The sequence below is a fragment of the Fistularia commersonii genome, chromosome 1 (assembly GCF_037954325.1).
Source record: "Fistularia commersonii isolate RoL2024-O1a breed Wild chromosome 1, RoL_Fcom_v1.0, whole genome shotgun sequence".
Lineage (NCBI taxonomy): Eukaryota > Metazoa > Chordata > Actinopteri > Syngnathiformes > Fistulariidae > Fistularia > Fistularia commersonii.
Window position 1 is genome coordinate 6,183,543 of NC_141284.1, and position 14,488 is coordinate 6,198,030.

The 14,488-nt window shown below is 43.1% G+C and overlaps 1 protein-coding gene across 4 annotated transcripts in view; it reads right to left on the bottom strand.

Annotated features, from left to right (window-relative positions):
• Positions 1–216: 216 nt before the first annotated feature.
• The window catches only part of st3gal3a (ST3 beta-galactoside alpha-2,3-sialyltransferase 3a), a 34,106-nt gene continuing 19,834 nt past the window's right edge, over positions 217–14,488 (bottom strand). Inside the window, exons 5-13 of one of the 4 annotated variants that reach the window (XR_015106096.1) lie at positions 13,242–13,336; positions 11,438–11,501; positions 9,130–9,225; positions 8,466–8,652; positions 4,239–4,385; positions 3,686–3,832; positions 1,370–1,908; positions 1,163–1,194; positions 217–1,076 (exon numbers count right to left, since the gene is read on the bottom strand). Coding sequence is in view for 1 of the 4 variants with exons in the window: in XM_086146112.1 (XP_086002238.1) it covers positions 1,804–1,908; positions 3,686–3,832; positions 4,239–4,385; positions 8,466–8,652; positions 9,130–9,225; positions 11,438–11,501; positions 13,242–13,336 (841 nt within the window). In the remaining 3 variants the exon portion in view is untranslated. Of the gene's footprint in view, positions 1,909–3,685; positions 3,833–4,238; positions 4,386–8,465; positions 8,653–9,129; positions 9,226–11,437; positions 11,502–13,241; positions 13,337–14,488 lie in introns of all 4 variants that reach the window. The other 3 variants (XR_015106094.1, XR_015106093.1, XM_086146112.1) reach the window with 3 other exon arrangements.

The following is a 14,488-nucleotide window of genomic DNA, read 5'->3' on the forward strand; positions in this document are numbered from 1 at the left end:
GATTTCCCGCCACCTTCGTGATTGTGCAGTCTGTCCCACTGCGGGAAGGTCTGGGGAACTTCGGCTAATTGTCAACTTCCTGTTCGGACGTGGCTGAACCTACGCGGACTGATTCTGGGTGGAAGACGCTGGCGCGGTTGCGTTTGTCCAGGATGGACGAAAACAAACTGACAACCTGGGAAACTGCTGGTGGGGGGTGCAACCAACAGTGCCAAACACTTGCTATTTCAGATTTATTGAAATTACATTCGTTGAACATTAGGGGTGTAACAATCATGCGAGCTTGAAGAGATGATGGATGACATAAAAATTCTAAATGTAACGATTCATTTATTCCTGCATATAAATTTGGAAAAGCACCTTCTGCTGAACTCTTGCTCTTCTTAAAATTACAAACGGCACCTACATTGTGATCGGGGGATATTTTGTCATACAAAGAGAAAAAAAAAGGCAAAATCCAACTTTTTCACATTAAAATGCGTTTTTTAAATTCGGGATTCAGGATTGACAGCCACAGCACCCTCTAGTGTTCTGGTTGACCTATTCATTCACTTAATGCAGCTATCACCCTTTTCTGCTTCGGGACGCTTACATATACATATACATATACATATATGTATCTACACATATATATACTATATACTGTAATTATATATATGTGTGTGTGTGTATATGTATATGTATAATTAATTAGTCTTTGCATTGTTACACCCATACTGAAAACGAAATGTCGAATCTTTTTTTCCATGGCTGAGATATACACCTGAATGAATCTCGAAGTATTTGCATTGATCACAAAAGCTGGAAGTGATACCACATGGGTGCGGTCCATACAAGGATCCCGGAGAAACGTGTCTACTAACAAGGGCAAGGACGAGAGACAACTGGCGGTTTTGGGCTTCCAGCGGTGCGACGCCCGCCATCTCTGCTTCTGTTTGTTAATGCACCTTAGGCACCTTCATGGCTGTGAGAATCTATTTATAGCTGACAGTTGATGGAAGTGCAGGTATCACGATGGGCCGCTATTGCTGTTTTCACACCATGATGCTGTGTGAGGTGTAACCCACCTTGATTGTCTGAGTAGAAAAGAAAAGAAGGAAAAACAAATGCAGCTCGGAGCAAAACGAGGAAAATGGTGCATTGCAGCAGAGCGTAGGGTCACCTTGCGCATGTCCACTTTCATTCCGAGGTCTGCTGCTAATTCGTCAACATACAAAACAAAAAAAGGATTATAAAAATTGCACTCTGTCAAAGGGCCTATGGGATAATAGTTGCAACATGATAAAAAGGAGTCTGGATAATGCAGGTGCAGGTCAGTGCAACCAGATGAACTGGGAGTAGATCTTTGAAATGAAACGCAAGCTCTGACCTCAGGCGGCAGGAGGTTCCAGGACGGCTTGGTCAGGGGTCAGATAGCGTGCGCCGTATTTAGAGCCCGTACAAGTCGGACAAACTTTGATGGAGATGACATTCGGATGAGCAGAAGGACACTTTGAGGGATTATTGCCCAGGCTGATCGCTCAGTCTCTCCCTTCTATGTCCACCTTTTGCCAGCCACGTTGGTCCATGTAACCCCAAGCCCCAGAGAGAACGCGCCGGGGTGGAGAGGGAGCATGGAGGTGCTAAATACTGAGAAAATGCAGAGGCCGTTAGCGTTCAATATGTCAACAAGCAGCCCCCGGGGGAAAAGCGGAGTAGAATGTGTCCTCCCCCTGGACCACCGCAGCGCCTCCCTGCTGGCGGTACAGTCTCTGTTGTCAGATGGAGGTGAGATCGAGTAGCCCCCCTCCGCCCCTTCGCACATCAGCATCCTGCGCCGCAGATGCCGCCGGTCCAGTCCTGGATGACGCCCGCCTTCACTAGCTTCACCAGGAACTCCTTCTCTTTAGATATGTTATGTGTCCATGACTGCAAGGGGGGGGGGGGGGACAAGAGACGACACACGCAGGAGAGCACTCTTTCAGTCAGATAGAGCAAGCGCTATCAACAATTTCCTTCGGCGGGATAAGTAAAGTTATTCTTATGCTTATTCTTACACAGGCGGTTGGGGCGCCGGAGCAGCTGGTTAGTGTTCCGCAGGAGAGGACGGACTAATGTCAATGTGACATTATGACAAAAGGTTGCTCGTCAACATAAGAGTTCGGTGGAATTTATTGCCTGACGGAAGTAATGACAATGCCAAAAGAGAAAACAACAAATGGGAATTTGTGTTTCAAAAAGATCTGGGACCTCTCTAACCAGGTCATAGCTAGCCGACAGCTCGCTGACTGTACGGTAAAAAGCCGCGAGCACTCACGTCAACGATGATAAATGTACGCACTTCCCAAGCTGCGGGACACAGTCAAGATGATCATGTGGCTGATTTCCACTTGCTGACCTTCACAGATTGTGGGGGGAGTTAAGCTGCAAGTGTGCTCACTCTGTTATTGTGTGGTTAGCATACAATAATAAATTATTTGTTATTTTAAACAAATAGCTTCCCCGTGCTTTTTCATGCCTGATATGAATTATAAATAGCTGTAAAGGCACTGATCTAGCTGATATCCTTTTGCTAACATCCACGTCTGCTTCTAGAGTGTGTTTATTTAAACAGTGTTTCCTAATTGGGTGTTTCCTATTCATTTCACTCTCCATGCTACTTTGCCAAGATTTTCAGAGCTTGAGGGACACATTCAGGCATGTATTTTTATTTTATTTTTTTGTCTTTCTGTGAGAAAAAGGCAGTGCAGGACAGAAAAGTTTCCTTCGAAAAGTACTTATTTGAAAATTGTACTCAAATCCTTTTTTTTTTATACTAATTAACTTTTCATTGAAAAGCTCACATATTTTCATTTACATGCAATTTGTGGCTCTGTTGGTTTTGCTAACACGGGTTGGCATTAGTTTGCAGAATCACCAGGAATCGATTATATAAAATGTATCAGAACCCAAGTGTACGAGTAACATCAAAATAGTATCAAAATTAGGCACCATATCAGTACTAAATTAGTACTGAAGTACAATATAAATTTAGTACTTAATCTATGTAATAGACAGAAAGTACATTATGTGAGAAACTAAGAGGTTTTTCAAAAGATTGTAAGAGAGATGACAGTTGAATATTTCTGAGTGAAAATTTTAAACTTCAGAGAATTCTGACCATTCCCTACAAAAGATGCACTTTGACAGAAGCTTTGGTAACAGTTTAATGGAAAAATGAAAATCAGCGCCATATCTGACGACTAAGGTCTAATGTTCCTCATTTGCATTCATTTTGAAAAACAATTCTGAAAGTAAAGGTGACTTTTAGTGATGCCTTCAGACACCGTGGTTTCAGTGACTCCGGCTGACAAATGTGAGAAGACACATCTAGCCCGCAGGTGCATAAATTCTGTCCAAATTCCTAAAAAAGTGTTTTTGAATGGAAGGTCACGGTCAGTGGATGTGACGTGGCGTAAACCGTGGAAACCAGTACCCGGCGGGGAGGTGTTTGGCCGACACGACGTTTGAAATAGGAAGACTCACAGCTTGGGGATTTAAGGTCAGCTGATTTTTGGAAAGATTCATACCTTACTGAATTTTCTACAACAGATCGAAAAAATGGTATGTCGAAAAATCCAATTGCATAAATGAAACAACAATACAATGTAAACTTGTTGCTGAAATGTACTTTGTAAAATCCCCACCCGGTTTTAATCCAGCTCACCTCTCTGATGGCTGACATCCTAACCATCTCGTAGTAATGCAGCGGCGCGTGGGGGGTACTCATGTTGTAGCCGAATCCAGCCACCGCCACTTCGTCACAGTTGTGGAGGGCCATCGTTATGGCGACCGTGCCGAGGGTGGGGATATTCTGAAAAGCAACGGTGGCGCACAGGTGAGCAACCCGTGACCTGCACACTGGCAGCTTGCGGTCACGATCCGAAGGAGCTCTCAGAGGAGCTGTGCGGATCAAAATCTGGAACGTGGTTCTATTTACGAGCCTCATGGCAGTTTTCATGCTGTGCGTGCGTGTGTGTGTCAGTGTGTATGCTCAGCTCTGCTGTGTGTTCAAAGAGGCCTCCATAATGCAAGCAGACAGACCGGGCGGTCCGCAGTCCTCACCATTAACTTACTGTTTGCCGCCATATGTGTGTGTGTGTGTGTGTGTGTGTGTGTGAGTGTATATACGTGCGCGTGAAAAACACCACCGTGCCTGGTATTTCTTCATATAGACTGAATATGAAGTGTGTGATGGAATACAAAACAGGATTTCTCACCCCCCGTCCCATCTGTCCATTGTTTTGAGGTAAGCCAATCAGCTTGAAGGAGGCCTCCTGGATGAAGTAGGGGTTCAGGATGCGCATCTCGCTGGGCTCCCTTGGGACAGACTTGGCTACTGACTTCCAGAAGCCATCAGTGCTGCGCTGAGAGGCAGAGCGGAAATCAAATCAGCGTGGTGAGTGTGAGGGAAAGTGAAGTCAACCGCGAAAGACTGACTGTACGACATTAACACCGCCACGGACAGGAAATACCGCAAACTCCACGGCTATGGATCAGCATCCAGGAACTAGCAGGGCGTAGTGGCCACATCATTTCTAGTTTTTTAAAACAAAAAGCACTGATGGATGCAGCCAACAATGAGACACTTTTACTGCTTTGGTAAGATGTGATCATATAAAACTGTGGAAACAGTAAGAATTAAAACCTTATTTTTATGTACAATTGTGTATAAGAGTAAACTTTCATACAACTTGGGTTGTTTTCAGATGAAGGGGATAAATGAGATCAGCTGAAATACTTCATTTAAAGTAGATGTGGAACCCCAAAATACAGAGAAAAGGCCCGGAGCTCAATCGGAAGAGGAAAAGGTTAATTCTCGTGACCTACACATTGACCTTCGAACAGAGTTTTGGCCGAAAGTGTCTGAGAAAAAACAGGATAGTAGGCCATGGCCCTTCGAAAAAAAAAAAAAAAACACGGCAAGGTGGGCATTAATTATAAATTATCAACGCAATTCAACGGTGGAGTTATCAGCTATGATATTACAGGTACAGATGAAGTCTTCCCCTTAAGTGACAGGAGTGGAAAATACGATGAGGCTGAAGCGTCCAGTGAAAGCAATACCTTGTGAGAGGTCAGGGGGAGGAGGGAAGAGGTGGCCGGGGGAGTCAACACCATTAAGACGCTGATGAAAAACAAGAGGAGTGCACGAAGCTGGATGGAGAGGAAGTGGCTGTATCGGAATACCTGAACCATTAGGTTAATGAATGTCGGCTTGATGGCTCCTAATGAACAGTTACTGGGATGAGCCTCTGGTATATCACAGGGCCGGGAGAAAGCAAACAGCAACGCCATGAGCCATTAGTTGTCTTAACATAGCGCTGTTACCCCGCTTAACGTTGGGGATGACAACCTGTCGCGGCTCGGTTGTCTAACAGTCCAACTGAGGCCTATTTGCTGGTCTATCCCAGCTTAGAACCCAATGCCTCAAAACAAACCGCCAAGACCGAACGCTCCGTCCTTCAGAGCTCCCTGGAAAATATTCATCTGGGTTCCGAAGTGAAAGAACTTTTGAAAACGTCCTTTCGATGACCTTACTTGTTCTGTTGTGTTTACTGATGTGCTTTCATACCAGACACCGATATGATGTTTTTGTTTTTAACTCTTATCATTTCCTTTTATAAATGCTTTCCATTTGCTATGGAATTAAGTTACTTTAATTGTTTATTTGGACATAAAGTAAAATGAAATTAAAAAAATAAAATAAAAATCTAAATAGCCATATTTCCAAAAGTGACAAGATGTGTATCTCAGAATGTGTATCAACATCTTACGCCCAATGGACAACAGAAACCCCGGGCAGTGGCATATAGCTGTGGGCACTGAATAGAAGACTGAAGTCAAGGTTTGGTGTTTGATTTTGGCTGAGACATACAGTTGGCATCAGTAGCTGACGCTGTCCTGATACCGAACCATGTTGAGAACAACCTCGAGTCTTATCTGAACGGCTGAGCTCTGCAAGATTCCTGACAGATTGCAACCTTACTTTACTCGTGCTTCATCGGGGCGTAGTTCTCAAACGTCCAAATGCGTCTCTTGGTTTAGATCTACTGGACGGTCGTGAACATTCAAGTCCATGTGCGAGTCCCTCAGGCGATGACGAGAGAGTACAAAGCAGGTATGTTGTGACGCCGGAGGCGGGAATGTGGTTACAATCCCACTCAAGCATGTGTGATGGCAGAGCCAGAAGCGACAGCCAGGTCTTAGAAAGCAGCCTTGGTATTCTGAAGCTTGTTGTTAAAAAGCCAGAGACGCTATTAATAAGCAGGTATGCAATTATTACATCTTTATAAATACACGTTGACTTGTTCACTCCTTCTACCATCCAAACTCTCCAAAAGTGAGAATGCGATCTAAGACAGAACCTTCCACCAACTGGATCCCAAATTCTGTCTGTGAACGTGCTTATTGTCCACAGACACGGCCAACGAACTGGTCATGACTTTAGGCTACAATTACAACCATTTTCTTATTCATCACCTTGAAATACAAACAAAAAAAAAGATAGTGCAGCTGATGGTTCTATGCAGGTCTTCTGGCCACTGTATATAAAGGGCTTTAATTTGATGAAAATGAATTGGTGATCAAAACACCTCGCTGATCTGTTACTTTTCTGACACCTTTAATAAGATGACTACTTGCTGGGTGGCGGTCTGTTCCGGTGCCCTCTAGAGGGGAGAGCTTCCTTCTCCCAGCTTCAGATAATTAGGGGCAGCAGACTTGGCAAGACGTACTGTGTTACAACCTCCGGGGAATGTGAACGTGTCCTTGGGTTAAAGATATCAGTGGTAACAGAACCTGCACTGTGCTATGAAAAGCCTCGAGAGTGTGTGGTGTATATACATACAGTACAAGTGCTAATTATCAGACAAAGGCAAACACTTGCCACACGATCTGCTGCGGTCCCGTTAATGACACAGAGCCGTGGACTTTATGGAGACGCTTGCGATGGAAAAATTCAGAAAAAAAACGCTTTTCATGCCCCCCGGTGTGAAAAAAAATATCATCAGAAATGCATCTGTAGAGTTGATGAACAGCTATTACACGTATTTATCCTCTTCATCTCTTGCCGATTACGGTATCGCCTCTCAGAGACTTCTGAGTTCAGCTCAAGCTGGATAATTTGCGTCATAGGTTTCCAGGATTGAAGCGTCCCTTAGAAATAACCTACAATAAAGTCACATTTGCACAATAATGGACATCGAGAATCATTTAAGTTTGTTTTTCTTTTCCCTCTTGGAGGTAGAAAAGTTCCCTTATCAACAGAGGGTCGACGTGGATGGAAAGTGACAGCTTATCATATAAAGTAATTAGGTTACTTGTACTGAAAGAAAAATAAAACAAAGTAAAATGTTGGTGCACGTCAAAAATTGAGAGGAATGATTGCTATGTCAAATGGGAAATCAATGGCTGCCAAGTATTTTAAATATGTGTGTATGTGCGTGAGCGCCTGTGAGCCCTCATCCACTGCAAAGATGATGACTGCCAGTGATTTGAGAATTTACGCCGCCAACTGCTTCTCCTTATGAACCAACACCCCATAACTGTCATGGACAGAAAAAACAAACTAGCATTTCCTTTCTCTAACTTTTTAGAAACCTCAAATTGCATTCCTACGGAAATCCAATTATGTGCTGCTTATTTATATAAAATCTTGCCTTTTTGTTATATCTGTGTTCCTGAGTTCACACAAGGCGAGGGTCAGGCACTAGATAACAGGGAGACATTTTGTGAAAACCACGTGCTTTGTTTTTTTAAGAGCTGCCAGTCAACGTGCGTGTTTTTCCTGCCGCACACACACGGCTAGTAGAGGTTGGGGACCTCAGGAGGCACAGCGTACACTGGCTCCCACAATGTTAATATGTAAACAAACAAGAGAACCTCTTGAGGAACACCATTAATCATTTCCAGTTCAAAACAGCAATAGTTATGATAGACTTATTTGATAGATTTCCTTAAATCTATCCCAGGAGCATTCAGCGTCTTTAAACAAAACAATGACAACTCCTGTTGCAAAACTATCGCTGAGCTTTTGCAGCATGCCCACGGAGCAAAGGGCAAATACCTCATCGATGTGCTTTTTATGACACATCCATTACATGAAGCTGTAGGCGGGGGCCACTATGCAACGTGCCAACTTGCAAACACATTTGCACACACTCGACCCCGCTGACAAATGCAGGTACGCGGGAAAAATAGCCTGCAGGCCACAGTAGGTCTTCTTACACACTTGGAATAAGAGGGGTGACGAAAGGGATTGTAAAGTGCAACGTGGCTGTCACCGGATCCGTTGTACGGAGCCATTCAAATCCCCGGGAAGTATGAATTACACATAATCTAAAAGTACATGTGGGATTGGATGATGACTCTGTACTAATAGGAATTTCTCAGAGAGCAACATCAACCCAACTCCGCAGAGTGACAGACAGTGTCAAGCTACTCACCAGCCTCTGATTGAAGACCATGTGTCTGAGCCACTTGAGGTCCAGAGCTTTGAAAGCGGAGAGAACAAAGAGGGAATGAGCCTCGTAGTGCTCCGATTTCTGGATGGCACCCTCGGGGTAGGTGATCCTCATGGTGGTTTTGGAGCCGACGTCTTTCTCAAAGCCTTTCACTGGGGCCTCATTCAACCTGCCAATCATGACGGAACGATCAAACAATCGCTAGGAAAATAGCCCGAGCGTTCATTCATTCATTCGTTCATTATTGATACACACGAAGCGGTGGGGGCGGGGGGTACCAAATAACAAAATAACCGTACCAAATAACACTGGTCCCTTGTCAATCACAGAGCTAAATGTAGAGACACACAACTAACGACTTCTTGTTGAACCTGGAGAGAGCATGAAGACGTCACACCAAAATAGCCCTGCAGCCTGCTGGAATTGCACAGGCAACCTCAACGCTGCAAGGTGACACAGCCTTTTCCAATCTAATGAAATATAAATGTCACTTCCCCCCCTTTGAAGACACTACTGCGGTGGGCACTATGAGACACCCCTATATGATGGAAGGACAAATATCAAGATAACACCTCTGAAATCATTAAACTTCTCACAAATAGTACATTTTAGTATGATCAATGCACGCTGTATTTTTTTTACGTACCTGATCACCACATCAAACTCATCAATCCTCCGTCCGAGAGAACTGTTGACCAATATCCCTCCGTTCCCGACAATGACGCAAGTCTTACAGCTCAAACTGTAACAAAAAAAAAAGAAAAGAAAAATTGATAATGATACCGTCCTGATGTTGTACATTGTACTGTAGTAGTATTTAGGCCATAGCCAGTTCAAGCAAGCTGGAGGTGCATTAAAAGGATATTTGTGTACTACTGGCTATTTTCACGAATCTGCAGAGAAAATATTTTAATGGAAGAGGGTGTAAGGTCTATTAGCTTTCGAAAACATATGGTGTCCCTCCAAGTGAATCCAAATCTAGGATCTTCTTTGAGCCCTGGAGAGATAATGCAACATATGTGAAATTTCAATGTAAACATGCATTTTTCTTATTTATTTTATTTACTTATTTCCTTACTTTCTTGTATTAAATTAATTTTTTTCTCATTCCAAATAAATGGTCACCGAGACCAGGCAATATTTTTTGGGCCGCGAAAAGTACAGAAGCCATATTTGGAGGACCTTGGGATTGTACAAGAAACAAATGGTCTGAGCGCCTCCAGAACAACATAACAAAGAACAAGAACGGGACCAATCAGGAATATTTTGATGACCTGCAGTGTGCTGTCTCAGCATTTGGGCTGGAGATGATTTTTGTTGAGTCAAGGCCAAACGCGACTGGCTATTTCGAAGGTCAATGCATGGCCTACTGCACCAAAGCGATTGTCCAAATCCCATCGTTATTAATGGGTGAATTTGGGGCAAACAAAATGACCCAACCCAAAGGTCAGCTCTCGTGCAGTTTGAAAGGCAGGTGTGCAATCCATGCAGTAATCCACAGAAACATAACCAGTTGGTATGATTGTCTTTGTGAGGAGGAAAATGAAAGAATTGAAAAAAGTCATGTATAAAGACTAGATGATGACCCCGTGCGGTGGATGACATATGGGAGTGGATGGCTGACTTCCTGTAACTTCTGGCATCTGGGTTGTTGTCATGAGACGAGAACCAAAAGGCTCGCCTCCGAATGGAAGCAGACTCAAGTTGAGAGAAGAAAGACAGGAGTATTTGCATTTTAAAAGGTCGCTTGTAATGGGGGCTTTCACTGTGATGCGTCAAACGGATAGTGCCTGCCCTCCTGAGACAACACGGAAAACATTCCTCTACTACACATTCACACTATTTTATTTGCTATCTACAAATGTGTAAAATGACTAATTTGACAGCTGCTTGTGTTAAGCCTGCTGTATATACTGATTATTTAACGATTGGCATCATCACGACATCCATGAATGTTACAAACAGGAAGAGCCAAAAGGGACAACAGCGCCATGTTTATCTCCTCCTTTCAGGATTTTACTCCATGAGCAAGTGAGAAAAGTAAATTCTCTCTATCACAGTTGGTTGATAGTATGGCCGCTTTGTCAATATTGCAGACAACGTGTGTCCCGTGTTTAGTCTGGGCGGCTTAATTCTGGGAGGGAAAGTAAACACATTCCTAATTGTCTTGGTTGGCTGATGAAACGGGCTCACAACAGAGTGTCTGGAAAAATGATGAGGCCCATATAAAGACAAGAGCTCCTACATGAAGGGAATCCCAGTTCGAGCCCAATGACAGACCCGAGGCATCGCCAGATCGTAGTTTCAGATGTAATTTAAAAAAAAAAAAAAAAAAAAGAGACTGGTTTTGGGGAATATAACAATGATAATAATACTAATAATAATAATATTTTTATGCACTGGAGGCAAGTGGTCACTAATTATCATCACATTACTAAGCCAGTAGAACCTAACACCTTGTTCCAACTGCATTTTACACTGCATGAGGATATCCACCCCCAAAAAAGATGCTTTTGAGATGAAATTATCTTTAATGACTGGTCACCAAGCGCATTATTCATTACCACCTGGTTATTTTTTAAACCAGACCCACAACAACTTGACTTTAACATTATACATTGTTTGTCTTGAAATATTTTCTGTATCGACAACAGACAATACACAAGTTTATGAAAGTATGGCTGCAGCTCTAAATGTAAGAGATAAAAATAATACTGCTCCAGATATTGGCAAATCCCAGTATCATTTTTTTTTCTTCAAAATTAGTGCACTGGCACGATATGTAGAGGAGTGTGTTCCTGATAAAGTTATCTATGTACTATGTTCTTTCTGTTATCCAGAGCTGCGTTTTACAGCTGCGGCGTTAAGATTTCCATAATTAAAGAAGTTACAACAAATAAAAGGAAAGGGTTGTTGTGGATCGGTGCATTCCTGGGCAACAATTGCCTACTTACCTGTCAAGTTCCTCCCCCAGGCTGTAGCTCTTGGTAACTGACAGAAGGACATCTATGATCCTCTCTGCAGATATGAGAGAGAGAGAGAGGGGGAGAGGGAGAGAGAAAGAATTAATAACAGCCTTAAATTAAGAGAAAAGTGAAAGAGTATAGCTCTCATGATTGTATTAAATCACCAGGATAACTGCACTTACAATGCTAAACGACGCAGGGGTCAGCACCAGCAGCTGGGTGGGCTTACAATGTTATACAATTCTTCAAAATGGGTGCTTGGACACACCACTTGCCGTAGGAACAGGATGTATACAGTGTAAGACAGTGGAAAGACTGGGAGGTTGTGAATGAATGGCTACAGACTCCTTAACAGCATTCCCTGACAGATAAGCGCCAATTGAGAGGAAGGGGTCATCAGCCTGAGCAGGCTTTGACCCGGCAATGGGCAACGCCGATGTCCCTATCGCTTCTCTTCAGCCATCTTTCTCAAGCGCGAGCATTCTGACCTTGGTGCAGTCACGATCCGGGAGTACACTACCCTCACAGCGCTAAGTACTTAGAGACATCCAGATCATATATAATTGGCTCTCATAGACCATTAACCAAACATATTAATGATGTACAAAAAGGATTACGTTTCAGAATAAGACAGGATCAGTAGTACAAATCGTTCTCTTTAGCAAAGTTAGTCCTGTGGCAAGCCGTCCATAAAGATGACTCCTCCCCCTCACATTCATACGTTATGGCAGTTGAGACTTAAATCACCCCAATATGCCTATTTTGGTTCTTCTGAATGGAACCTGCAGCGCATGCAGGTTGGCGTCCCGCTATATCTTGCTGCGCTGCATGTAAAGCAGTGTCAATTCTGCACTCAGACGGCCCTGCAGGGGGCACTGTCTTACAATATGCAGCATTGACCCGCCAAATTGAAGATCTCTACACTATCAGTGCTCTATTGGCATGGTTTCCTCACTTTGTCTTGGCGGGTAGCCTTAGAATACTAAGGATGAGATTCTGGAGATTCTAACATCTGAAAATTGGACAACACATATTAAATATTTCTGACAGGAAAATAAACAGATGGTCTTAACTGGGGTTAGCTAGATCAAGATTTTGCACGTTTTCACCAGCCTCTTGTGCGATTGTCGAGGTAAGGTGAGATGTGTTGTTGATGGTAATTTTCAAGATGTGGTTGTTTAGAGAAGCATGCCTCTGCCTGTTTGTCAGTTTTAGTAGTTTGTTTAATAGTGGAATTGCTTTGTGATTATTTTGTCCATTTGTTTTATCTCGGGTTTGCACATGTGTCTGTGTTTGTGAATGTGTTTGATTGTGTTCTGGGGTGATTTTCTACCATGGGAGATGATGAAAGTAACCTTAGCTGTTAACCTTTTGCCTTGTGAGAAACGTGATTTTATAGGGATTTACATAAGGAAGCATTTTGTTGCAGTCGGGGACCGGAACTGGGTGCTTTTTCTCGGCAACAGCCCTAAAGTTTTCACCTTGCCTTTTTTTCCCATGGTGCCTAAAGGAATCATGACTCGGTGTTCTAGAACTCACCAGGTGACGCTCAAGTATTATGTGCAAGAATGCAACTGGAGAATCTAAAAGTCGTTGACCTGGTGTGCCAGAACCCATGCAGTGTTCATCAGTGCACGTGTGTTTTCATATATGGAATCACAGAATAAAACAAGCCGAAGTCTTTCGGGAGTGGGATGTGACTGTTCTTTTGTGTGTAATAAACTCAGACTTCTCAAGCAGAGTGGATTCGTGTAACTCTTAGCTCCAACAACCCAAGAAACGGTATCCATACCTTGTAATTTTATTCCAAAGGGTGGGGAATAATCACCAATCTTGAGGAACTGCTTGTAATTTGGATCAAGGAACATTGGCGCCAGTTTGTTGAACCTGTTGATAAACAGAATCATGTTACCACATGTTAGCATAGCAAGGTGGCGCTCGGTGCAACGTCTCTCCCAAACAGCCCCGATGTGAGCACTATAGATGCACTGATTAACAGCAGAGTGATTAAGAGGATTTAGCGGATCGTGTTTCCAGCTAATCCACTGTCTGTCTGAGGTTACCGTCCCCCATCCCCAGCCTTGAGATAACAGCGAGGGAGGGGATGGGGCTGAGGATCAACTTTCATCTCTGATCTGTTGGACAGCCCTAAGGGACGGGCGTGTGAGATGATTTGCTGTTTCGATGGCATTTCAAATGATAGCAACATGGGGAGCAAGCGAGCCTGACTAAGCCCCTTGTTAACCCCAGTGTGGCTGGTCATTTCCGCGGTTGGATTTAACAAACAGGGCTGATTTTGAGAGTGATAAAAAGATAACGGCAAATTGAAAAATTGGTGTTATGGTTGCGCGTATCCACCAAAAGTACTGTTGTTTACATTCATGTGATCATCTTTATATGATGATAGTTTTGAAGTAATTTAGTAACGCCAGTGTCTATTATATGTATTCAGATCCATTTAGACATTGAGTGGAATTCTGTTAATTCTTCGGTTAAGCCCAACAAGTGAAAATATGTTTCTAGAGGCCGCAGCAGTCCTGAGCATCATTAATATATCCTTGAATCCAACGTGGTATTTGTGCCAGATGTACAAACATTTTTGGCATTCCTGAGTTACCATCTTTGTTTCAGTGACCTTACTTTTGACCAAAAAAGTGGAATCAGTTCATTTTCAAATACAAGTGGCTGTTTGTGCCCAATTGGGATTGAGCATCCTCATGATGTTCCTGAGATATGTTAATTTGAACTGGATGAACATAAGGTGAGATTGACCTTGACCATTGACCACAAAAACTATGGGGTGGGAATGGGGTGTCTGCTACTTTTAATGGAATTCCAGGCATATTTCATGAGAATGGGATGAGGTGAGGGGTCACTGGCACCAAACCTTTGACCAACATATCATTAACAGTTAATTGTTAGTGCAATAGGACATTCGTGCCAATTTATTTAACAAATTCCTGCGATGTTATATTCATGAATATAGTGTGTAGTTGGACATACAGAAAGGGCACTGCAGAAAACATTAGCCAATGATAA